The sequence below is a fragment of the Falco rusticolus genome, chromosome 18 (genome assembly GCF_015220075.1).
Source record: "Falco rusticolus isolate bFalRus1 chromosome 18, bFalRus1.pri, whole genome shotgun sequence".
Lineage (NCBI taxonomy): Eukaryota > Metazoa > Chordata > Aves > Falconiformes > Falconidae > Falco > Falco rusticolus.
Genome location: NC_051204.1, coordinates 6587355 through 6611140, shown reverse-complemented (window position 1 = coordinate 6611140; position 23786 = coordinate 6587355). Strand labels below are relative to the sequence as shown.

The following is a 23786-nucleotide window of genomic DNA, read 5'->3' as shown; positions in this document are numbered from 1 at the left end:
GGGTGTTGGGGGGGGTGTTGGGGGGGGGGCGTGTGTGTGTGTATGTGACACTGACTCCCTCCCCCCACTGACGCCCCTCCCCCAGGCTGATATCTACAAGGCGGATTTCGAGGCAGAGCGGGCGGCGCGGGAGCAGCTCCACGCCCAGCGCGAGGCGCTGCAGGAGGCGCTGGCACAGCTCCAGCTCCGCGTCGACGCCGAGGAGGCCGCCAGGTGGGACCACCGGTAGTGTCGTCGTCCATCCCCCCACCCCCCCCCCCCAAAACCCCAGCCCCCCCCCCCGTGCCCCCAAAATCTACCCCCCCCCCCCCATGCGTGCATAAACCCATCCCAGGGGGTCACATCCTGTTCTCGGCTCCCTGAATCCCCCCCAGGGACCCCCAAAATGGGCCCACTCCCCCTCCCCAGACCTGCTCACACCCCGCCCCAGACCCTTGCACACCCAAACCCATCCCCCCGCACCCCCAGACCCCCCAAAATGCCCCAAACCTGCCCAGCCCCCCAAACCCCTCCCAGACACCCACCCTGCATCTCCAAATCTGCCCTGGGGTTCTCCCCATCCCCCTCCTCCCCTACCCCCCCTCCCCAAATTTACCTGTGGCCCCTCCAGACCCCTCCAAAAACCTGCACAGGGTCCCCTTAGCCCCCCCTTACCTGCCCCCTCAGCCCCCTAAAAAACTACCCTGAGCCCCCCCCCATATTCGCCTCCCCCCCCCAAATGGGCCCAACTCCCCCTCCCCAAAACTGCTAATCCCCCCCAGACCCCTGCACCCCTAAACCCCCCCTCAGCCCCCTAATAGCCACCCTGAGCCACCCCAGCCCCCCCCTCAAATTCCCCTCTACCCCCCCCCCCCCCCAGGGTCCGCATAGAGGAGATGAGGAACCGGCACTCGGAGCTGCGGCCCCCGGCAGCGGCAGGGGGTGAGTATGGGGGGGGCTGGGGACCCCCAAACCCCCCTGGGGGGGCTGGGGGATGACGGTGCCCCTCCCCCTGTAGGGTTTGGGGGGCTGGCACCCCCCCTGCGCCCCCCCCCCGAGGAGGAGCCCGATTTGTGCTGCCCCAAGTGCCAGTACAAAGCCCCCGACATGGACACGCTCCAGATCCACGTCATGGACTGCATCAAATGAGGGGGGGGGGGGAAAAGACCCCAAAACCCCCCTCCCCAAATCCTGTGTGGGGTCCCCCATGTTGCGTGGGGCGCCCCTGGAGGTGGGGGAGGGGATTAAAAGCCCCCCCCCCCCCCCCAATTGTTTCTTGCTGGGGGGGGGGGAAGCGGGGGAAATGAAAAGAAGAGGTGAAACACTTGTGTTGCCCCAAATTTTTTGTTGGGGGAGGGTCCCCCCCAAATTTCCAGCCCCCCCACCTCCCCCCCCCTGCAATGAGGGGGGGGGGTCTTCAGCCCCCCCCCGCCCCGCCGTGGGCTTTTGGGGGGGGGTTTCATGCTGGGGGGTGGCTGAAATTTTGGGGGTGCCCATGGACGGGGGGGGGGAGGGGTGGGAAGCCTGCTGCTCATCCAGGCGGGGGAGGGGGGTTAAAGGGGCCGGGGGGGGGGTGTCCCCCCCGGTGGGGTATCGGGGCTGTCGGGGGGCGCAGGGGCGCCGCGGGGGGTGACCTCGATCAGGCGGGGTTTGTCGATGACACGGGCGCCCCGGGGTCCCTTCTCCACGATGCCGATGATCCAGGCCTGGTGCCCCTCCCCCCTCCCCGGCGCCTTCAGCTCCGCGCAGAATCGGGCCGCCTGCTCCCGCGGCAGGCAGATCAGCAGCCCCCCTGGGGGGGAGGGGGGGGGGGCAAGTCAGGGGGGACCCCTAAATGGGGGGTGGGGGTCACCAAAAATATGGGGAGAGAAGTAGGAAAAGGGGATGGGGAGGGGGATGGGGGGGAGACATGGTGGCGGGGGGTGGGGCTGGACCCCCCCGCCCCAGATGGGTGCCGCCCACTTCTGCGGGGGCTGTGGATCAGTGTCCCCCTCCCCCCCCAGTTCTCCCTGTCCCCCCCATTACCCCTCCCCCACTCCCCCATTACCCCTCCCCCACCGTTACCCCTCCCATTCACCCTCCCCGCCCCCTTTTTGCCCCCCGTTACCCCCCTTCCCCCCCCCCATCCCCCCATTACCCCCCTCCCCCAGCCCCTGTTACCCCTCCCCATCCACGTTACCCCGCCCCCCGTACCGGAGGTCTCGGGCGCGGTGCCCTGCAGCAGCCCGTAGCGCCCCCCGCAGGCCTTGCTGACCGCTGCCATCTTGGCGATGACGGGCAGGTTGTGGATGACGAAGGCCACCTCGTGCCGCTGCGCCGCCGCCAGCGCCCGCGCGTGCCCCACCAGCCCGAAGCCCGTCACGTCCGTCGCCGCGTGCGCCCCGAAGGCCCGCATCAGCCCCGCCGCTAGGGGGAGCCCCCGAGGCGTCACCACGGGGGGCTGCGGTCACCCCGGGGGGTCCATGATGGCACCCAGGGGGATGTGACATCACCAAGGGGTCCATGACGTCACCCAAGGGGGGGCTGGGATGTCACCCAACAGGATTATGATGTCACCAAGGAGTCTATGACATCACCCAAGGGGTCTGTGGCGTCACCCCGGGGGGGGGGGGGGCGGGGCTGGGATGTCACCCAGGGGCTGTGACATCACCAAGGGGGCTGTGACGTCACCAAGGGGGCTGTGACGTCACCCCAGGGGATTATGGTGTCACCAAGGGTGCTGTGACATCACCCCGGGGGGGTTACAATGTCAACCGGGGGGGGGGGGGAGGGGGGGGCGCTGGGATGTCCCCCAGGGGGCTGTGACGTGTCCCCTCCCCCCCCCGTACCGGTGCGGTTGAGCATGGCCATGCTGAACATGGCCTCCTGGTAGGCCAGCTCCACCTCCTCCCGCGTCACCACCAGCTTGATCTTGTTCCACCGCTCCGGCTGGGGGGAGGGGAGACACCGCGGGGGGGGGGGGAGGGGGGCGTTAGGGACACCCACCGCCCTCAAAGGGGGACAGATCGCAGGGTTTGGGGGGCTCCTGGGAGGGCTTAGGGACATCCAAGGGGGCTTTAGAGACGGTTGGTGACATCGAGGGGGGGTTAGAGACACCCTGGGGATATCTACAGGGGGGGTTGGGGACCCTCAGGGACATCTAGGGGGGCTTTGGGGGCCCTTGGGGACATCTAGGGGGGCTCTGGGGACATTCATGGTGGCTTTGGGGCCCCTTGGGGACATCTAGGGGGTCTCTGGGGGCCCTTGTGGACATCTAGGGGGGAGTTGGGGAGCCTTGGGGACATCTAGGGGGGCTTAAGGATCCCCAGGGTGGCTTTAAGGCCTCTGGGGGACATCTGGGGGGGGCTTCGGGATCCCCAGGGTGGCTTTGAGGACCCTTGGGGACATCTAGGGGGGGTTAGAGCCCCCCAGGTGCCCCCGCCCCTCCCCCACTCACATTATCCAGCCACTGGTGCGCAGTGACGGCCACCTGCGTCCCCAAGGGCTTGGTCAGCACCAGGACGTCCCCGGGGACAGCGCTGTCGGGCCTGGGGGAGGGGTGGGACAGGTTAGGAAGCGGGGGGGGGGGGGGCGGGCGTCTCAGCCCCCTCCGTGCCCCCCCTCTCCCCAGCCCCTCCCCCACGCACATGATGAACTCGCTGGGCTGACAGACGACGGTGGCGACTCCCCCCACGATCACCCAGGGGTTCACCACCGTTTGGCCCCCCGTCACCGACGTCCCCCCGTCTTCCGCTGCATCCCGGAACCCTTTGATGATCAACGGCATGATCTTCTCCCTCTCCTAAAAACAGAAAAAGGGGGGGGGGGGGGCGGGGAACCCAAAAATGAGGAAGGGGCGGGGCTTTGGAGCTTATTGGGGACATCTAAGGGGGCTCTGGGGGCCCTTGGGGACATCTAGGGGGGCTTAGGGATCCCCAGGGGGGCTTAGAGACCCCTTGGGAACATCTAGGGGGGCTCTGGGGACACCCACAGTGGCTTTTAGGCCCCTTGGGTAGATCGGGGGGGGGGGGGGGGCGCTCTGGGGCCTTGGGGACCTGCCCCTCCCCCCACTGTCGTCGTCCCCCCCCCCCTCCCGGTGTCACCTCCTCCGTCATCTTCTGGCTGACGCTCAGCAGCATCAGCATGTTGTCGCACTCGGTGATGCCCATGGCGTACAGGTCGCTCAGCACGTTGGCGCAGGCGATGCGGCCCTGGGGGGGGGGGGGGGGGGGGGGGGGACAGACACACACGGTGTGAGGAGGGGTGGCGTGGGACCCCGAGAAGGGGATTTGGGGGGGCTCTGGGGGGGGGTTGGGGGAGATGGGAGGGGATTGGGGGGGTCGGGGGGGGGGGTTGGTGGCGCTGGGAGGGGATTGGGGGGGTCGGGGGGCACCTGGGGGGGCACACAGCATGAGGAGGGGGGGGTTGGGATCCCGAGGGGGGGGATCTGGGGAGATGAGAGGGGATTTGGGGGGAACCTGGGGTGGTTGGGGGAGCTGAGAGGGTATTCGGGGGCACCTGGAGGGGGTGGGGGGGGAGTTTGGGGGTCCCGGGGTGGGTGAGGGGGTCCCAGGGGGCGTTGGGGGGGTCCCCACCATCATGTAGGGGTCCTCCACCAGCGGGTAGAAGAAGTCGGTGGTCTGCACCAGCGAGAGCCCCCCGTGCCGCAGCGGCACCACGCATGAGTCCAGCCCGATGCCTGGGGGGGAAGGGCTGTCAGTCAACAGAAGCCCCGCCCCCCCCGCCTCGGCCCCGCCCCCCCCGCGCCTCGGCCCCATGGCGCCCTTTGCCCCCTCGCACCCATCCCCCACCGCGTGGCCGTTACCGCCCTTTAACCCCCCCCCTCCCCCCAACCTCCCCTTCCCAGACGCCCCCTCCCCCCCATCCCCCATTCCCAGACGACGCCCCCTCCCCCCCAGCACCGATTCCCCCCCCTCCCATGCCCCCCCTCCGCCCCCCGTGTTTTTACCCCCCATAACCCACTGCCAGCCCCCTCCCCCCCCATGCCCACCCCGACCCCCATTCCCCCTCACTCCCCGCTCCCAGCCCCGGGCTGACCGAGCGCGGGCGCGCCGCCGTCCGCGGCCGGGCCGGGAGGCCGGGGAGGGCCGAGCCCCGCCAGGAGCCTGAGCAGCAGCTCCTGCGGGACTTTGCAGCCTCAGCCGCGCAGCTCCCCGAAGCCCGTGAGGCGCCAGCCCGGGTCCAGCCCCAGCGCCGCCGGTTCGAAGGGCCGGTACCCGCCGGGCCCCGCCGCGGAGCCACCCCCCGCCGCCGCCATCTTTGCTCCGCGCTGCCCGTCGCGCCGCGGCGGACGCTCATTGGCCGGCGGCGGAGGGGCGGGGCGGGCGCCCATTGGCGGGGAGTGGGGGGTAGGGAGGGCGGGTATTGGACGGGAGGGGTGAGGAGGCGGGGTTGGCGCCGATTGGCCGGCGGAAGGGGGAGGGAAAGGGCGGAGCCGCGCCCGAGGCGAGTGGCGGGAAAGGCGCGAGGCGAGGCGGCGATTGGCTAGAGGGGGAGGGGAGGGCGCGGCTTAGCGGCCGGGCATTAAGGGGCGGGGCTTCCAGGGATCGGTGGCCCCGCCAAAGGGGCGGGGCGGCGGGCAGGGCGGCCGCGGATTGGTGAATGATATGGAGCTAATGAGGCGGGGCAGCGGGCAGGGGATTGGTGGCCGAGCCATAGGGGGCGGGGCGGCGGGCAGGGCGGCCGCGCCTCATGGGGCGGAGCGTACAGCGAGGCGGGCGGGGATTGGTGGCCGGGCGTTAGGGGGCGGAGCGGAGGGCAGTGCGGCCGCGGATTGGTGGCCGGGCTTAAGGGGGCGGAGGGTTTTTTTACGTCGCGGCGGCCGCACCGGAAGTTCTCCAGCGGCTCCTCTCTAGCCGCCTAGCCGTTCTCTGTTCTCTGCGGTGGGCGGAGCCGCGCCGTGGCCGGAAGCGGATGTGACGCGCGATGCGGAAGTGCCGCCCGTAGCCGGGCAGGTGCCACCATGGCAGCGGCCGCGGGAGGCGGCGGCGATGGCAGCGGTGGCAGCGGCCAGTCGGGGCCGTCGACAGGTGGGTGGCGGGGGCCTGCGGGGCAGAGCTGTGGGATGGAGGGGCGAAGTGGGGAGCTGGGGGGGCGGCTTGGGGGGCTGGAGAGTGCTATAGTGTAAGCCGGGGGGGGGCTATAGGGCCCCCCAGTCACCCATAGGGCAGCCCGGGGGGGCTATAGGACCCCCAACCACCTATAGAGCAGGTCAGGGAGCTATAAGGCAGCTGGGGGAGGGGGGGGGCCTATAGAGCTCCCAATTATCTGTATGGCAGCTCGGGGTTGGGGTGTCTATAGAGCAGCTTGGGGGGCTATAGGGCCGCCTGATCACCCATAGGGCAACCCAGACGGCTATAGGACAGCCTGGGGGGGGGGGGGGCTATAGGGTCCCAAATCACCTATAGAGCAGCTTCGAGGGCCTATAGGGCAGCTGGGGGGGGCGGGGCTATAGAGCCCCCAGTTACCCATAGGTCAGCCCAGGGGGGCTGTATGGTCCCAAATCACCCACAGGGCAGCCCAGGGGCGTCTATAGGGTCCCCAATCGCTCACAGGGGGGCTATAGGAGCACCCTGGGGGTCTGGACCCACCTGAGGGGTGGGGTGCGGGGGTGCCCCCCTAACCCCCCCACCCCCCCACACCCCCCCCCCCCGCAGTGTCACGGCGGGTGAAGTACGCCTCGCTGGGGGTGCTGGTGCTGCAGAACGCCTCGCTGGTGCTGAGCATCCGCTACGTGCGCACGCTGCCGGGGGCGCGCTTCCTGCCCACCACCGCCGTCGTCATGGCCGAGGCGATGAAGGGCTGCGCCTGCCTCCTCCTCCTCCTGCTGCAGCACCGCGGTGAGCCTGGGGGGGGTGTGTGTGTGTGTGTGTGTGTCACCCTGTCCCCTCCCTGGGGGCGTGGCATTCCCCTGTCCCCTCCCCCACCCCCCCTGGGGTGGGGTGGCAGCATCCCCTCCTTGGGGACACAGAGCCTGGGGGGGCAGGGGGTGTCACAGGGGGGTACAGTGGCCCCTCCCCCACCTTCCTGGGGGGGGGGACAGCATCTCCCCTGTCCCCTCCCTAGGGACCTGGTGTTCCCCCTCTCCCCTCCCCCACCCCCTGGTGGGGGGCAGAGTCCCATTGCCCCCTACTTGGGGGCCTGGTATCCGCTGTGTCCCCTCCCCACCCCCTGAGTGGTAGCAATGTCCCCCTGTCCCCTCCCTAGGGGCCTGATGTCCGCCCTGTCCCCTCCCCCACCCCCTGGGGGGTGGCAATGTCCCCCTGTCCCCTCCCCCACCCCCTGGGAGGGTGGCAGCATCCCTTTGTCCCCCCTGTCCCCTCCCTGGTGCCCCCCCTGGGGGGAGGGGGGTCCGTGGTGGCCCCCCCCGTGGTGGGTGACGCCCCTCGCCCCCCCCTCCCCCCCCAGGCAGCGTGCGGCAGACGGCGGTGACGCTGCACGAGGCTGTGGTGGGACAGTTTGGGGACACGCTGCGCCTGGCTGTCCCCTCCCTCATCTACACCCTGCAGAACAACCTGCAGTACGTGGCCATCTCCAACCTGCCCGCCGCCACCTTCCAGGTGACACTGGGGAGGGGAGGGGCAGGGGGGGGGGGACATGAGGGGACACGGGGGGGGGGGGGCGGGGGATGGGGACATGGAGGAGGGATGGGGCGGACACGTGTGGGGGGCGGGGGGACACGGGGGGGGATGGGGACATGGAGGAGGGATGGGGCGGACACGTGTGGGGGGCGGGGGGACACGGGGGGGGATGGGGACATGGAGGAGGGATGGGGCGGACACGTGTGGGGGGCGGGGGGACACGGGGGGACACGGGGACATGTGGGGGGATGGGGGACACGGGGACCCAGCGACACGTGGGGGTGTGGGGGAGGGGTGGGGATGGACACTCGGTGACATGGGGGTGCCCTGGTGGCCCCACCCACCCACCCCCCGCCCCGTGGTGGCCACGCCCCCTGCCCCCAGCCCCCTCCCCATGTCCCCAGCCCCCCTCCATGCCCCCCCTCCCCCTGACCCCCCGCCCCCCCCCCCTCCCCCCAGGTCACCTACCAGCTGAAGATCCTGACGACCGCCCTGTTCTCGGTGCTGCTGCTGGGCACAGCGCTGTCCCGCCTGCAGTGGCTCTCCCTCGGCCTCCTCTTCGCCGGGGTAGCCCTGGTACAAGCCGAGCAAGCCCGGGGGCCGGCGGGGGGAGGGGGTGGGTCACCATCCCCCCCCCCGGGCCCTCCGCAGAGTTACGGCGTGGGGTTGGCGGCGGTGGCGGCTTCGTGCCTGTCGTCGGGCTTCGCCGGCGTTTATTTCGAGCGGCTGCTGAAGACGACGGGGGGCTCCATCTGGGTGCGCAACGTCCAGCTGGGCGCCGTGGGGACGGCCGTGGGGCTGGCGGCCATGCTAGCCGCAGAGGGCTCGGCGGTAGCCGGCTTGGGTTTTTTTCATGGTTACAACGCGGCGGTGTGGGCCGTGGTGGTGAATCAAGCGGCCGGGGGGCTACTGGTAGCCGTGGTGGTCCGGTACGCCGATAACATCTTGAAGGGCTTCGCCACGGCGCTCTCCATCCTGGCCTCCACCTTGGCCTCCGTCCACCTCTTTGGGTTTCGGCCCCGCGCCCCGTTTCTGGCCGGTACCGCCATGGTCCTGGCCGCTGTCTACCTCTACGGGCGGCCCCGCGGCCCCGCCGGCACCGGGAGGCAGCAGGACGGCGGCGGTGGCGGCAAGTCAGTGGGGGCTTGAGGGGGGGGGGGGGAGGGGAGGGGAGGGAGTCCCTGCCCCTCCCCCGCCCCGCTTGGGCACCCTCTTACTGGGTGTTTGGGTAAGAGGGGTGGGGGGGGTCCCTGCCCCTCCGCCACCCTGCTCGGGTACCCCCCCACTGGGTGCTGCGGGAGCGGGAGAGCCCCTGCCCCTCCCCCACCCCACCTGGGTACCCCCCTACTGGGAGTTTGGGAAGGGAGGGGGATCCCTGCCCCTCCCCCACCCTGCCCGGGGACCCCCCCCCACTGGGTGCTGGGGGGGGAGGGGGAGGAGGAGGGGGGTGGGCCCAGAGATCGGGGTTCATTAGCTAACGAGGACTAATTAAGGCTCATTAGGCAGGGGGGGACCTGGTGGGCTCGTCAGGGGGAGGAGCCATTGGAGTTCGTTAGGTGGCGGGGCTCATTAACACTAATTAGGTGGGGGGCAACTTGGTGATTGGGGTTCGTTAGCTAACGAGGACTAATCAAGGCCCATTAAGCATTGGGGGACCCAGAGATTGGGGTTCATTAGAGGTTCGTTAGCTAATTAAGCTCATTAAGGCTAATAAGGTGATGAAGGACCCGGTGGGGCTCGGGGGGGGGGAAGGGGACACGCACTAATTAAGGCTCATTAGGGGGCCGGGCGCCCCCCGCCTCGTTAGTGGGGCCGGATGTACAGATTTTATAGGGGGGGTGGGGGGGGGAGGGGCGTGTTTTTAACTGTGAATCGGGGCTAATAAAGGCGGATTTGGTAACAGCGCGTGCTGGGGGGGAGGGGCACTAACCCCACTAACGAGTGGCCGCGCGCTCCTATAGCATCCATAGGGACCCCCCCGGGATGTATAGAGCCCATACGGATCTACCCCCCAGGACATATAGAGCCCTATACTGGGACGTATAGGGGCCGTAGGCCCCCCCAGCCCCGGGCCATATATGTACCCCCAGATCTATAGGATCTCCATCCTGGGACATACAAGGACCCTCTGCTATAGGGACCCCTCCCATGATGTATAGGGGCCATAGGGACCCCCCCCAGAGCTATGTAGTGACCCCCACCCCCCAGAACATATAGATACCATAGGGCCGCCCTCAGCCTGGGGGTCTCTCTCTCTTGCAGGTCGCCCTCCAAGGACAAGGGCTCCTGATGGGATCGACCGCCCCCCACCCCTATAGGGGCCATATGCACCCCCCTCCCCCTATAGACACCCCCAACCACCACCACCTTCGGGCTCTATGGGGGCTCCACCCACCCCCCACCCCCCAGCAAATGCCAGGTTTCACGTGGATTTTTTGGGGTGAATTAAGACTGTTTTGGTACTGGACAGGCCATATGGAATCTATAGGGGAGGGATGGAATCTATGGGGGGGGGAGCGCTCCCACCCCGCGCCGTGCCCGCCCCCCTTCCCCCCCCCAACCTCCCACTGGCCCCAACAGTCTCCCAGTGGCCATCCAGGAACCATCGAGAAGAGCCTTTATTGGTCCTAGAGCGGCCGCGCGGCGTCACTTCCTCCCGCGCCCTCTTGCGGGGAGGGGGGGTTGGAAAGCCGGACACGACCATAGAGAGGAGCCTCCCGGTAGGCTAGAAAGGCCCCAGGTTGGGGCTAGAGCGGCCGCTCCCTGTGGCATTCCCAGCTGCTCTCAGTCCCTCTCAGTCGCCCTCAGCGCAGGAGGTGGGCGAGGACCCAGCAGCCCAGCGTCACCCAGTGGCTTGCCCAGTTCAGCTCTGACCACTTGCGGATGGTGTAGGACATCCCATAACCCTACGGGGGGGGCGGGGAGGGAGACAAGCTGAAGGTGGGGGGCACCCCAAACAACCCCAGGGGGGAGGGATTTGGAGAGGGGGGTTTCAGGGACCCCCACCTGCTCCTCCACGGCATCGTCGGCCTCCACATCGAAGAGGGCGCCCAGGTAGGAGAGATGGAAGAGGGCGACGGCCCCCAGCGCCACGTTCAGCCCCCGCACCCACAGTGCCTGCGGGGGAGGGGGGCAGGGGGTGAGGGGGGTGACCCCGGGACCCCAACCCCCACCCCCGCTCGGTGGGTGCTCACGTCCTTGTGGCGGTGGGTGCAGCCGGGGGGGCAGCGCTTGGAGAGGATGCAGGCATCAAAGATGGCGGCCAGGCGCTTCCGCAGCACTGGGGGGGGGGGGCATGGTCAGTGTCAGGACACGCCCCCATTCACTTAGACCCACCCATAAAGCCCGGAAACCCCGCCCACTCCTCCCAAGCCGTGCTAACAGCTCCAAGCCCCGCCCACTCTACCCAGGCTCCGCCCCCACTGTCCAGATCAACCCACACCCTTTAAGCCCCGCCCACATTATCCAGATCCCACCCACGTCCCTTGAGCCCTGCCTACTCTTACCAGGACAAGCTAAGTCCCGCCCACACCTGGAAGCCCCACCCACAGGCCATAATTCCCATCCACTTCTTCAAGACCCCCCACACAAACCCCCAAGCCCCGCCCACAACTTTCAGGCTCCTCCCACAGCCCTAATCCCCGCCCACACCCTACACCCCACCCCCTCCTCCCAGTGCCCAAGCTCCCCCTACACCCTCTGAGCTCCGCCCCCTTCCCCCAGTTCCCCTCCCTGGTCCTTCCCCCCATTGGCTGCCCCCCTCCCCCTGGTCCCGCCCCCTCCCGTGGCCCCGCCCCAGCCCTTAAAGGGCCAGCGCTGACCGTGCTCCACGTAGGTGATGAGGCCCAGGGAGAGGAGGACGGCGGCCAGGTGGAAGCTGAGACCCTGGGGGGGGGGGGGGGCGTCAGTGTGTGGGGGGGAAGCCCCGGGGGGAGGGGGGGGGCTCAAAGGGGTGTTGGGGGTTCTGGGGATGGTTTTGATGGCTGGGGGGGGGGGGGGGGGGGGCAAGGAGGAGGGGTGGGGCTTGGGGGGCTCGGGGGGCGGGGCTGGGGGATGGGTTGGGGGGCCTGGGGGGGATTTGGGAGTCCCCGGAGGTGGGGGGGGTTGGGGGGCCCGGAGGGGGCTGGGGGATGGATGTGGGGGGCCGGCGGTGTATTGGGGGGGGGGATTTGGGGGGGGCCTGGTGGTGTTTTGGGGGGGGAGGGGATTGGGGCATCATTGCGGGTCCTGGGGGGGAAGATTTGGGGGTCCCGGGGGGGATTTGGGGGGGGGGATGTGGGGGTCCCAGGGGGGATTTGGGGGGGGGGTGTCCCGGGGGTCACTCACATGCAGGAGGGCGCTGGCTGCGTAGGTGCCCAGCACGGCCGCAAAGGTCCCCAAGCGTCGGGCGGTCTGGAACACATCTGGCACCCCAGTAACACCAGTTAAACCAGTCTGGGACCCCCACAGACCCCCTCCCCGACCCCCAGGGACCCCCAAAGACCCTCCCTGACCCCCCCAGGGATCCCCCCAGGATTCCTGCCATACCCCCCAGCCCCCCCATGGCCATGAAGATCCCCAAGCATCGGGCGGTCTAGAACACATCTGGCCCCCCAGTAACACCAGTTAAACCAGTTTGGCGCAGTCTGGGACCCCCGCAGGGACCCCCCTCCCCCCACTCACAGGTGTGGAGCCAACGCGACATGGGCAGGTTCCAGTTGGTGACGACGTCGGCCATGGAGCGCGGCAGCTCCACGCGTAGCGGCCGTGCCACCGCCAGGTCCCTGGGGGGCGACAGCAGGTTAAAAGAGGTGGGGGGGAGGGGATTTGGGGAGGGGGTCGCGCTGGGGGGGGAGGGGCAGCACCAGTGGAGGTGGTGGCGGTGCAGGGAGGTGCCGCAGCCGGCCAGCGTGGCCGTGGCCTCCGACAGGAACGCGACGAAGTAGTTGCTGAAGTGGAAGGACAAGGCGCTCTCGTAGGCACGCAGCCACCTGGGGGGGGGAGGGGCACGGGGGGGGGGGGGGTCACACCTGGGGACCCCCCACTCGGTACCCCCACACTGCCCCCCCCCTCACAAGGGGCTGCGGCACCCCAAGTCCGCCACAAATGGCTGCGGAAACACCCCCCCCCCAACCCCCCCCCGGTGACCCCCACAAAAATCCCCCCGGGACCCCCCCCCCCAAATCCCCCCTGTGACCCCCCCAACGCCCCATTGTGACCCCCCCACCCCCCAATTCCCCGTGCCCCCCCATTCTCCGTGTCCCCCAAATCCCCCTGTGACCCCCCTGTGCCCCCCAACCCCCCTGTGACCCCCCCCACCCCCAAACCCCCACCCCCAATTCTCTGTGCCCCCCCCAAACCCTCCGTGACCCCCCAAACCCCCCTTGTGACCCCACCCCGACCCCCCCAATTCTCCGTGCCCCCCCAAACCCCCGTGTCCCCCCAATCACTCCCTGAGACCCCCCAAACCCCCATTGTGACCCCCCACCCCCAATCCCCCGTGCCCCCCCAATTCCCCGTGCCCCCTCCCCCAATTCCCCGTGCCCCCCCCCAAACCCCCCTTGTGACCCGACCCCCCCTGAACCCCCTCCCCCAATTCCCCGTGCCCCCCCCATTCCCCGTGCCCCCCCCAACCCCCCCTTGTGACCCGACCCCACCCCTGAACCGCCCCCCCCCCAATTCCCCGTGCCCCCCCCCCCGCCTCACCTGGCCAAGACGCTCCTGGGCAGGGCGGAGGGAAGCGCAGGCATCAGCCGGGGGGGGGGGGGGGGGGGGGGCGGCTTTGGGGGGGGCTCCTGGGGGGCCCCCCGGGTGATGGGGGGGGCGGGGGGAGGTTGGGGGGTTTGGGGGGGATTTGGGGAGGGGCGGGGGGGTCTCACCGGCGCAGGGCGCGGGCGCCGTAGAGCGGCAGGAGCGAGGAGAAGAGGAAGGGCGCCAGGCAGGTGGAGACCAGCAGGCAGAGCAGGGCCAGCCCCAGGCTGCGCAGCCCCTTGCGGGCCCAGGCCGCGCTCTGGGGGGGGGGGGGGGGGGGGTCAGGGGGGACCCCCAAATCCTGACCCTGCCCCCCCAACCCGCCCTGAGCCCCCCAACCCCTTCTGCCCCCCAAAACCCCCCTTGCGCCCCCTTCGTGCCCCAAACCCCCCTGCGCCCCCCCAAACTCCCCCGTGTGCCCCCCAACCCGCCCAGTGCCCCCCAACCCCCCCTCTGCCCCCTTATCCCCCCCCAAACCCTCCTTTTGACCCCCAAAACCCCCCGTTTGCCCCCCAAAACCCCCTTTTGACCCCCAACCCCCCGTGTGCCTCCCCAAAACCCCCTTATCCCCCCCAAACCCCCCCTTTTGATGCCCAAACCCCCCCTCGTGCCCCCCCAAAACCCCCCTTTTGACCCCCAACCCCCCCGTGTGCCCCCCAAACCCCCCCTTAGCCCCCCCAAAACCCCCCTTTTGACCCCCCAACCCCCCCCTTGAGCCACCCCTCGCCCCCCGTACCAGGGGGGGCCCCTCGACGGCCCGCAGGTACACCCCGAAGGGCTCCCAGGGCCCGAAGACGACGGAGCCGGGGGAGCAGAGGTACCCCAAAACCTGGGCGGGGGAGGGCTCCCCCCCCGGCCCCCCCCCGGCCCCCCGGTCCAGGTCGAAGCCCAGTGACACCGCCTTCATGGCCACCACCATCTGCGCCCCTGAGACCCCCCCCCCCCCCAAGTCAGGGGGTGCCCCCAAATATGGGGGGGGGAGCACCCCCAGAATGGGGGGGGGAAAGGGGTGTTAAAATGAGGGGGGGGCGCCCCAAGGGACCCCCGGGGGGGGGGGGCTCTCACCTCGCATCTTGTGCCACGTGACGGTGTCCACCATGTGTAGCTCCCTGGGGGGGGGGGGAACCAGTTAGTCCCAGTTCAGCCCAGTAGGCCACTGGTTCCATACTGCCCCACCCCCCCGGTTCATCCTACTGGTCCCCCCAGTTCACCCCAGTGCCTGCCCGCCCCCCTCCCCCTCCCAGCTGCTCACCAGTTGGCTTCCCTGCCTCGGTGCTCTCCCAGCAACTTCCCAGTGCTCCCAGTTGCCCTCCCAGTTGCTTCCAGCACCCCCAGTTTCCCCAATCCCCCTCCCAGTGTCCCCAATCCCCCTCCCCCCTATGCCCCCAACCCCCCTCCCAGCACCCCCCCAGTACCCCCAACCCCCTCCCAGCAACCCCCAGTGCCCCCAATCCCCCTCCCATCACCCCCAATCCCCCCCAGCATCCCCAGTCCCACTCCCCATCACCCCCAATCCCCCCCATCGCCCCCAATTCCCCTCCCAGTGCCCCCAATTGCCCCCAGCGCCCCCCCAGTACCCCCAACCCCCTCCCAGCAACCCCCAGTGCCCCCAATCCCCCTCCCATCACCCCCAATCCCCCCCATCACCCCCAATTCCCCTCCCAGTGCCCCCAATGCCCCTCCCAGTGCCCCCAATCCCACTCCCCCCAGTGCCCCCAAACCCCCTCCATGCACCTCCAGTCCCCCCCCAGCACTCCCAGTCTCCCCCAGTCCCCCCCCAGCACTCCCAATCCCCCTCCCAGCGCCCCCCCCATCACCCCCAAACCCCCTCAGCAACCCCCCCAGTGCCCCCAATCCCTCTCCCATCGCCCCAGTCTCCCCCCAGTGCCCCCAGTCCCCCTTCCATCGCCCCCAGCCCCCCCCATCACCCCCAATCCTCCTCCCCATCGCCCCCAATCCCCTTCCCATCGCCCCCAATCCCCTCCCCGCGCCCCCCCCCCCCCCCCCTACTTCAGTGCCCCCCCGTACCCCATGAGGAGGTAGCTGAGGGCGGCCAGGGCCAGGCAGAGCCCGCGCTGGGCCCGGGCCCGGCTGAGGAGCAGGGTGAGGGCGCAGAGCCCACTCAGCAGGACCACCCACAGCGCCTGCGCCCCGAAGAAATGGTGCAGGGCCAGCAGGCCCCCCGCCGCCGCCCCCGCGTGCTTCCCCCCCCGCGGCAGCGCTGCGCACGCCGACAGCGGGGAGAGGGTCACAAGGGCCCCCCCCCCCCATCTCCCCGGGAAGGCCCCGAGGGGTGGGGGGCTCTCAGTGTGGGGGGAAGGGGCTGGGGGGGCAAAACCTCGGGGGTCCCACCAAAATCCTGCCCCCCCCCCCCCCCCCCCAGACCCCTGGGCAACCCCCGCACCCCCGACCCCTGGGTGAACCCCCCCCCACCCAGACCCCTGGGCGACCCCTCCCCCAGACCCCTGTGTCACACTCACACACCCCCCAAGACCCCCTGGGTGACCACCCCCCCCCCAGACCCCTGCGTGACCCTCTCCCCAATACCTGGGTCCCCCCTGAATTCCCGCCTCCCCTCCCCCAATACCTGGGACCCCCCCCAAACTCCTGGGTCCCCTAAGACTCCCAGATCACCCCCAATACCTGGGACCCCCCAACCCCCCCCAATACCTGGGTCCCCCCAAAACTCCCGCCCCCTCCCCAATACCTGAAACCCCCCCCAAACTCCTGGGTCCCCTAAGACTCCCAGATCACCCCCAATACCTGGGTCCCCCCAACCCCCCCAATACATGGGTCCCCTCAAAACCCCCGCCCCCTCCCCAATACCTGGGACCCCCTGAATTCCCACCTCCCCTCCCCCAATACCTGGGACCCCCCCCAAACTCCTGGGTCCCCTAAGACTCCCAGACCACCCCCAATACCTGGGTCCACCCCCAACACCCTCCCCAATACCCGGGTCCCCCCAAAACTCCCGCCCCCCTCCCCAATACCTGGGTCCCCCCAAAACTTCCGCCTCCCTCCCCAATACCTGAGACCCCCCCCAAACTCCTGGGTCCCCTAAGACTCCCAGACCACCCCCAACACCTGGGTCCACCCAACCCCTGCCAATACCTGGGTCCCGCCAAAATTCCCGCCCCTCCCCCCCAATCCCTGGGCCTCCCCCCCCCCCAACTCCAGGGTCCCACCAAACCTCCTGGGCCCCCTCCTTCTGCCCCCCCCAACTCCCAGCCCACCGCCCCACTCACGTAGCCGGTGCAGCAGCCGAGCCCCCAGGCAGAGCAGCAGCAGCGGCCAGAGCTGGGCCAGGCCCTGCCGCGCCGTCGGTACCACGCAACCGGGCAGCACTTGCGCCGCGAACTCCCGCGGCGGCAGCGCCGCCATCCTGAGGGGGTTATGGGGAGGGGGATCAGGGGGTCGGGGGTCGCTGGGGACCCCCCTCAGGGCCCGGGATTCCCCCACCGAGGCCCGCACCTCGCCCGGCGCCGCCGCCGCCTGCCCGCGCTGAGGAGGGAGCGCCGCCGCCGGCGGCCTGAGGAGAAAGGGGCGGAGCCTTTGAACTGACCAATCACCGAGCGCTCTCCCTCCCCGCGCGCAGCGGCTGACCAATTGAAGCGCGACGCGGGGGGGTGGGGACGGGAAGGCGGGACCGCCGTTGCCAAGGGCGGGATGTGGTTGCTGAGGTGCGGGGGAACCCGGGCTTGGGGGGCGGGGCTTGGGGAGCGGGAGGCGGAGCCTGGCGGAAAGGGAGGGGCTGCGGGCCGTTAGGGGGTGGGGTTTGGCTGTTAGGGGGGTGGCTTGTTGCTAGGGGGCGGGGCTCCGTTGCGAGGGGCCACCAGGTACCGGGGGGGGTTGGGGGAGCGCGGCGCGGTGCATTGTGGGCCGGGGGTCGGCCTTCCGCCATTGCTGCTACTCCCGCCTCTTCTTCCCGGCCCCCCCCCCCCCCCAGCGCTCCCAATATGGACCAGTACATCATACTGGGCCGCATCGGGGAGGGTGCTCACGGCGTCGTTTTTAAGGCCAAGGACAGGGAGGTGGGGCTGGGGGGAGGGGGACCAGGGCGCTGGGAGGGGGGGGGCGCTGGAGGGCTGGGGGGTAGGCCTCAGGGGCCCGGGGGTGGGTAGGCCTCAGGGCCTGGGTAGGCCTCAGGGGGCCTGGGGGTGGTTTGGGGGGGCTCTGTGGGCCTGGGACCCCCAGACACCAGCCCCTCCCAGCACCCGTAGCCAACCCAGCACCCATAGCCCCCCCCCCCCCCCCCCCCCCCCCCAGACAGGGGAGCTGGTGGCCCTGAAGAAGGTCCCCCTGCGCCGCCCCGAGGAGGGGGTGCCCCCCCAAACCCTGCGGGAGATCAAGGCCCTGCGGGAGATCGAGGACCACCCCCACGTAAGTTGTGTGCCCACCCCCCCCAAATCCTGGGGTCCCCCCCCTCCTCAGACACCCCCCCCCCCCCGCCGTCCTCCCCCCAGACCCATATCGGGGTCTGTCCCCCCCCAGGCACCTGAGCCTCAAAGCCTGAACCCCTCCTGTTCAGATCTTGGGGTCCCCCCACCCCCTTACCCCCCCACCCCAATAAGCCCCCCGTACGCAGAATATGGAGGTCCCCCTCCCCCCCAGATCTTGGGGTCCCCCCACCCCCTTACACCCCCCCACCCCCTTACACCCCCCCACCCATATCCGACCACATACACAGAATATGGGGGTCCCCCTCCCCCCCCAGACCACTATCAAGGTCAGGGTCCTCCCAGCCACCTACCCCCCTCCCCCCCCCGATATTGGGGTCCCCCCCGGGATCTTGCCCCTCCCCCCCCGATGCTGGGGTCCCCCCTGGGATCTTGCTCCCTCCCCCCTCCCTGCCCCCCCTCCGATGCTGCCCCTTCCCCCCCCTCCCCCCCCGATGCTGGGATCCCACCCAGGATCTTGCCCCTCCCCCCCCGATGCTGGGGTCCCCCCTGGGATCTTGCCCCTCCCCCCCCGATGTTGGGGGCCCCCCCCGATATTGGGGCCCACCCCCCTGACCCCCTGTGCCCCCCCCCCCCCCCCCAGGTTGTGCGCCTCCGTGCCGCCTTCGCCCAGGGTCCCGCCGTCGTCCTGGCCTTCGATTTCCTGGTGGGCGATTTGGGGGGGCTCCTGCGGGTGACCCCCACCCCCCTGTCCCCCCCCCGCGTCCGGGCGCTCTTGGCCATGACCCTGAGGGGGCTGGGACACTGTCACCGCCAGCACATCCTGCACCGGGTGAGGGGGGACCCCCGTATTGGGGGGGGGCACCCCAGCATCGGGGGGGGGGCGGGTGTTTGGGGAGGGGAGGGGGATGTCTTTTGGGGGGGGGAGGGCTGTGGTATGAGGGGGGCTGTTCCCAGTCGGGGGGGGCAAAGGCTTACTGGGGTGAATGGGAAGAGGGGTTGGGGGGGGGCTATCTTTTGGGGGGGGGCTGTGGTATGAGGGGGGCTGTTCCCAGCAGGGGAGGGCAAACGGTTACTGGGATGAATGGGAAGGGGGACTGGGGGGGAGGGTGTCTTTGGGGGGGGGGGGGGGGGCGGCTGTGTTATGAGGGGGGCTGTTCCCAGTTTGGGGGGCAAAGAGTTACTGGGGTGAATGGGAAGGGGGACTAGGCGTGGGGAGGGGGGGGGCATGAGACCCCTGTTCCCAGTATGGGGGGCCAGGGGCTACTGGGTGATACTGGAAAAAGGGATTCTGGGAGGGGGGGGGCCAGGAGAGCCTTGGATGACCCTGTTCCCAGTTTGGGGGGTGAGGGGCTACTGGGCAATACTGGGAGGGGGGGGCCAGGAGAGCCCAGGAGGCCCCAGTTCCCAGTACGGAGGAGCAGGGGCTACTGGTGTGACTGGGAAGGGGACCCTGGGAGACCCCGGTTCCCAGCAGGGGGGTTTCAGGGGTTACTGGTGTGACTGGGAAGGGGACGCAGGGGTGGAGTGGGGGGGCTGGGAGATCCCGTGAGGCCCCAGTTCCCGGTACGGAGGGGCAGGGGCTACTGGTGTGACTGGGAATGGGACCCTGGGAGACCCTGGTTCCCGGTAGGGGGGTATCAGGGGTTACTGGTGTAACTGGGAAGGGTACCCGGGGATAAGTGGGGGGCTGGGAGACCCCGGGGGGGGGACACAGTTCCCAATACGGAGGGGCAGGGGCTGCTGGTGTGACTGGGAAGGGGACTCTGGGAGACCCAGGTTCCCAGTAGGGGGGTTTCAGGGCTTACTGGTGTGACTAGGGAAGGGACCCTGCGATAAGAGGGGGACTGGGAGACACGGGGGGGGGGGCAGTTCCCAATATGGAGGGGCAGGGGCTACTGGTGTGACTGGGAAGGGGACTCTGGGAGACCCAGGTTCCCAGCAGGGGGGTTTCAGGGCTTACTGGTGTGACTGGGGAAGGGACCCTGGGATAAGAGGGGGACTGGGAGACACGGGGGGGGGGCCAGTTCCCAATATGGAGGGGCAGGGGCTACTGGTGTGACTGGGAAGGGGACTCTGGGAGACCCAGGTTGCCAGTAGGGGAGTTTCAGGGCTCACTGGTGTGACTGGGAAGGGGACCCTGGGAGACCCCGGTTCCCAGTAGGGGGGTTTCAGGGCTTACTGGTGTGACTGGGAAGGGGACCCTGGGAGACCCCGGTTCCCAGTAGGGGGGTTTCAGGGCTTACTGGTGTGACTGGTGGCCCCCAGGACCTGAAGCCGGCCAACCTGCTGCTGGACGGCGCCGGCCGCCTCAAGCTGGCGGATTTCGGGCTGGCGCGAGTGCTGGGCCCCCCCCGCGGGCGCCCCTACAGCCACCAGGTGGCCACCAGGTACCGCCCCCAGCACCGGGACCCCCCCCCCAGCACCGGGACCCCCCCCCCCAGCACCGGGACCCGCCCCCCGGGCACTGGGCTCCGCCCCCCCTGGCACTGGTCCCCCCCCCCGACCCCCGCTCCCTGCCCCTTCAGGTGGTACCGAGCGCCGGAGCTGCTGTACGGCGCCCGCCACTACGATGAGGGGGTCGATCTGTGGTGAGGCACTGGGATCCCCCCTCCCCGATCCCTGGGATCCCTCACTTCCCCCCAGATCACCTGGGATCCCCAGGTCACCTGAGTTCCCTCCCCCCCCCCCCCCCCCGCCCCGATCACCTGGGATCCCTCTGCCCAAATCCCTGGGACACCCCCCTCCACCTCCCCAGATCACCTGGGATCCCCAGATCCCTGGGATCCCCCCCCCCCCCCCTCCCCAGATCACCTGAGATCCTCCCCCCCCCGGGTCACCTGGGATCCCTCTGCCCAAATCCCTGGGACACCCCCCTCCACCTCCCCAGATCACCTGGGATCCCCAGATCCCTGGGATCCCCCCCCCCCCCCCCCCGGATCACCTGGGATCCCCGGGTCACCTGAGATCCACCCCCCCCCCGGGTCACCAGGGATCCCTCTGCCCAGATCCCTGGGACACCCCCCCCCCTCCCTGGGTCACCTGGGATCCCCTCCCCCCCCCCAATCCCCTGGGATCCCCTCCCCCCCCAATCCCCTGGGATCCCCTCCCCCCCCCCAACCCCTGGGATCCCCTCCCCCCCCCCCCCCCAACCCCTGGGACCCCCCTATCGCCTGCGATCCCCCTCCCCAGATCCCTGGGACACCCCCAGACCCCCCCTCCCAGATCCCCTAGGACCCCCCCTTCCCCCCCAGATCCGGGGGCGTCTCACCTCTTCCAATCACCTGGCCGCCCCCCCCCCCCCCCCCCCCCCCCCGCCCCCGGTGCTCCCAGTTTGCCCAGTGCTCCCAGTTGACGTGGCGCCGCAGGGCGGTGGGCTGCGTTTTCGGGGAGCTGCTGAACCTGTCGCCGCTGTTCCCGGGGGAGAGCGACATCGAGCAGCTGTGCTGCGTGCTGCGCGCCCTCGGCACCCCCAGCCCCCGCGCCTGGCCCGTGAGCACTGGGAGCACTGGGAGCACGGGGGGGCACTGGGAGGGGCTGGTGGGGGCTGGGAGGGGGCTGGAGGGCACCAGGAGGGGGCTGGGGGATGCTGAATGGGAATGGGAGCTACTGGGAGGGGGCTGGGGGCACCAGGAGGGGGCTGGGGGATGCTGAATGGGACTGGGAGGGCTGGGGGGGGCACTGGGAGGGGGCTGGGGGATGCTGAATGGGAATGGGAGCTACTGGGAGGGAGCTGGGGGCACCAGGAGGGGGCTGGGGGATGCTGAATGGGACTGGGAGGGGCTGGGGGGGGCACTGGGAGGGGGCTGGGGGATGCTGAATGGGAATGGGAGCTACTGGGAGGGGGCTGGGGGCACCAGGAGGGGGCTGGGGGATGCTGAATGGGACTGGGAGGGGCTGGGGGGGGCACTGGGAGGGGGCTGGGGGATGCTGAATGGGAATGGGAGCTACTGGGAGGGGGCTGGGGGCACCAGGAGGGGGCTGGGGGATGCTGAATGGTACTGGGAGCTACTGGGGGGGGCACTGGGAGGGGGCTGGGGGCACCAGGAGGGGGCTGGGGGATGCTGAATGGGACTGGGAGGGCCTGGGGGGGGCACTGGGAGGGCCTGGGGGGGGCACTGAGAGGGGGCTGGGGGCACTGGGAGGGGGCTGTGGGATGCTGAATGGCACTGGGAGGGACTGGGGGGGGCACTGGGAGCTACTGGGGGGGGCACTGGGAGGGGGCTGAGGGCACCAGGAGGGGACTGGGGGATGCTGAATGGGACTGGGAGGGACTGGGGGGGGCACTGGGAGGGGGCTGGGGGATGCTGAATGGGAATGGGAGCTACTGGGGGGGCACTGGGAGGGGGCTGGGGGCACCAGGAGGGGGCTGGGGGATGTTGAATGGCACTGGGAGGGACTGGGGGGGGCACTGGGAGGGACTGGGGGGGGCACTGAGAGGGGGCTGGGGGCACTGGGAGGGGGCTGTGGGATGCTGAATGGGACTGGGAGGGCCTGGGGGGGGCACTGGGAGCTACTGGGGGGGGCACTGGGAGGGGGCTGGGGGCACCAGGAGGGGCTGGGGGATGCTGAATGGCACTGGGAGGGACTGGGGGGGGGCACTGGGAGGGGGCTGGGGGATGCTGAATGGGACTGGGAGGGACTGGGGGCGGGCACTGGGAGGGACTGGGGGGGGCACTGGGAGCTACTGGGGGGGGCACTGGGAGGGGGCTGGGGGCACCGGGAGGGGGCTGGGGGATGCTGAATGGCACTGGGAGGGACTGGGGGGGGGCACTGGGAGCTACTGGGGGGGCACTGGGAGGGGGCTGGGGGCACCGGGAGGGGGCTGGGGGATGCTGAATGGCACTGGGAGGGACTGGGGGGGGCACTGGGAGCTACTGGGGGGGGCACTGGGAGGGGGCTGGGGGCACCGGGAGGGGGCTGGGGGATGCTGAATGGCACTGGGAGGGACTGGGGGGGGCACTGGGAGCTACTGGGGGGGCACTGGGAGGGGGCTGGGGGCACCGGGAGGGGGCTGGGGGATGCTGAATGGCACTGGGAGGGACTGGGGGGGGCACTGGGAGCTACTGGGGGGGCACTGGGAGGGGGCTGGGGGCACCGGGAGGGGGCTGGGGGATGCTGAATGGCACTGGGAGGGACTGGGGGGGGCACTGGGAGGGGGCTGGGGGCACCAGGAGGGGGTTGGGGGATGCTGAATGGGACTGGGAGGGGCTGGGGGGGGGGCACTGGGAGGGGCTGGGGGGGGCACTGGGAGGGGGCTGGGGGATGCTGAATGGCACTGGGAGGGACTGGGGGGGGCACTGGGAGCTACTGGGGGGGCACTGGGAGGGGGCTAGGGGATGCTGAATGGGACTGGGGGGAGCTGGGAGGGACTGGGGGGCACTGGGAGGGGCTGGGGGGCACTGGGAGCTACTGGGGGGAAAGGGGAGGGGCTGGGGGATGCTGAATGGTACTGGGGGGCACTGGGAGCTACTGGGGGAGGGGTGGGAGGGGCTGGGGGGCACCAGGAGGGGTTTGGGGGGTGCTGAATGGTACTGGGAGGGACTGGGGGGGCACTGGGAGCTACCTGGGGGGAAAGGGGAGGGGCTGGGGGGGGCGCTGAGGGGGCACTGGGAGGTGCAGGGGGGCTACTGGGACATGCTGGCGCTTACTGGGGGTTACTGGGATATACTGGGAAAGTACTGAAATGCAGTTAGTGATAGCGGGCTGTTGTCAGGGCGCGTTTGGGGCTACTGGGCTGTGCTGGGCGGCTACTGGGCTGTACTGGGAGGCTATTGGGCTGTACTGGGATGCTACTGGGACATGCGGGTGGTTACTGGGATATACTGGGAAAGCACTAAAATGCAGTTTGTGATAGCGCGATGGTCTCAGGGAGTGTTTGGGGCTACTGGGCTGTACTGGGATGTCCTGTGGGGCTACTGGGACACGCTGAGGGCCTACTGGGGTTACTGGGATATACTGGGAAAGCACTAAAATGCGGATTGTGATAGCACGATGGTCTCAGGGAGTGTTTGGGGCTACTGGGCTGTGCTGGGCGGCTACTGGGCTGTACTGGGATGTCCTGTGGGGCTACGGGGACACGCTGAGGGCCTACTGGGGT

The 23786-nt window shown here is 70.1% G+C and overlaps 4 protein-coding genes and 1 long non-coding RNA gene across 6 annotated transcripts; 3 read left to right on the top strand and 2 right to left on the bottom strand.

Annotated features, from left to right (window-relative positions):
* Positions 1-58: 58 nt before the first annotated feature.
* Positions 59-1223, top strand: LOC119159024. The gene is made up of 3 exons (XR_005108021.1): positions 59-213; positions 860-921; positions 998-1223. It is a non-coding gene; the product is annotated as an uncharacterized LOC119159024 (long non-coding RNA).
* Positions 1224-1309: 86 nt separating this feature from the next.
* Positions 1310-5326, bottom strand: LOC119159004 (selenide, water dikinase 1-like). The gene is made up of 8 exons (XM_037411522.1): positions 5017-5326; positions 4554-4657; positions 4062-4169; positions 3606-3760; positions 3416-3506; positions 2808-2907; positions 2173-2385; positions 1310-1771 (listed from the first exon to the last, which is right to left on the bottom strand). The coding sequence occupies exons 1-8, from the start codon at positions 5309-5311 to the stop codon at positions 1533-1535; spliced, it is 1305 nt and encodes a 434-aa protein (XP_037267419.1). The 5' UTR covers positions 5312-5326; the 3' UTR covers positions 1310-1532.
* A 507-nt stretch (positions 5327-5833) lies between these two features.
* SLC35A2 (solute carrier family 35 member A2) lies at positions 5834-10026 on the top strand. The gene is made up of 5 exons (XM_037411523.1): positions 5834-6008; positions 6636-6818; positions 7387-7538; positions 8019-8692; positions 9822-10026. Exons 1-5 carry the CDS (start codon positions 5942-5944, stop codon positions 9847-9849), a joined length of 1104 nt encoding a protein of 367 aa, XP_037267420.1. The 5' UTR covers positions 5834-5941; the 3' UTR covers positions 9850-10026.
* Positions 10027-10159: 133 nt separating this feature from the next.
* On the bottom strand, positions 10160-16840 carry PORCN (porcupine O-acyltransferase). 2 transcript variants are annotated; one of them, XM_037411519.1, is made up of 14 exons: positions 16761-16840; positions 16535-16671; positions 15318-15510; positions 14355-14398; positions 14026-14216; positions 13418-13548; positions 13245-13259; positions 12404-12529; positions 12222-12322; positions 11886-11962; positions 11381-11444; positions 10754-10839; positions 10566-10676; positions 10160-10465 (listed from the first exon to the last, which is right to left on the bottom strand). In XM_037411519.1, the coding sequence occupies exons 2-14, from the start codon at positions 16668-16670 to the stop codon at positions 10364-10366; spliced, it is 1377 nt and encodes a 458-aa protein (XP_037267416.1). In that variant the 5' UTR covers position 16671; positions 16761-16840; the 3' UTR covers positions 10160-10363. The 2 variants fall into 2 exon arrangements, with proteins under 2 accessions (XP_037267416.1, XP_037267417.1); XM_037411520.1 differs by lacking the exons at positions 14026-14216; positions 15318-15510 and having other exon boundaries at positions 16535-16800.
* A 309-nt stretch (positions 16841-17149) lies between these two features.
* On the top strand, positions 17150-23382 carry CDK20 (cyclin dependent kinase 20). The gene is made up of 7 exons (XM_037411577.1): positions 17150-17320; positions 17556-17669; positions 18330-18518; positions 19955-20076; positions 20215-20277; positions 21055-21200; positions 23366-23382. Exons 1-7 carry the CDS (start codon positions 17246-17248, stop codon positions 23380-23382), a joined length of 726 nt encoding a protein of 241 aa, XP_037267474.1. The 5' UTR covers positions 17150-17245.
* The last annotated feature ends 404 nt before the right edge of the window (positions 23383-23786 follow it).

Coding starts and splice junctions, on each gene's coding strand:
- SLC35A2 (XM_037411523.1), top strand. CDS start 5,942: ATGGCAGCGGCCGCGGGAGGCGGCGGCGATGGCAGCGGTGGCAGCGGC. Junction 6,819..7,386: donor CCTCCTGCTGCAGCACCGCG/GTGAGCCTGGGG, acceptor CTCCCCCCCCAG/GCAGCGTGCGGCAGACGGCG. Junction 7,539..8,018: donor TGCCCGCCGCCACCTTCCAG/GTGACACTGGGG, acceptor CCCTCCCCCCAG/GTCACCTACCAGCTGAAGAT.
- PORCN (XM_037411519.1), bottom strand. CDS start 16,670: ATGGCGGCGCTGCCGCCGCGGGAGTTCGCGGCGCAAGTGCTGCCCGGT. Junction 11,445..11,885: donor CAGCCAGCGCCCTCCTGCAT/GTGAGTGACCCC, acceptor CCCCCCCCCCAG/GGTCTCAGCTTCCACCTGGC. Junction 10,466..10,565: donor ACGATGCCGTGGAGGAGCAG/GTGGGGGTCCCT, acceptor CCCCCCCCGTAG/GGTTATGGGATGTCCTACAC.
- CDK20 (XM_037411577.1), top strand. CDS start 17,246: ATGGACCAGTACATCATACTGGGCCGCATCGGGGAGGGTGCTCACGGC. Junction 17,670..18,329: donor AGATCGAGGACCACCCCCAC/GTAAGTTGTGTG, acceptor CCCCCCCCCCAG/GTTGTGCGCCTCCGTGCCGC. Junction 18,519..19,954: donor GCCAGCACATCCTGCACCGG/GTGAGGGGGGAC, acceptor GGTGGCCCCCAG/GACCTGAAGCCGGCCAACCT.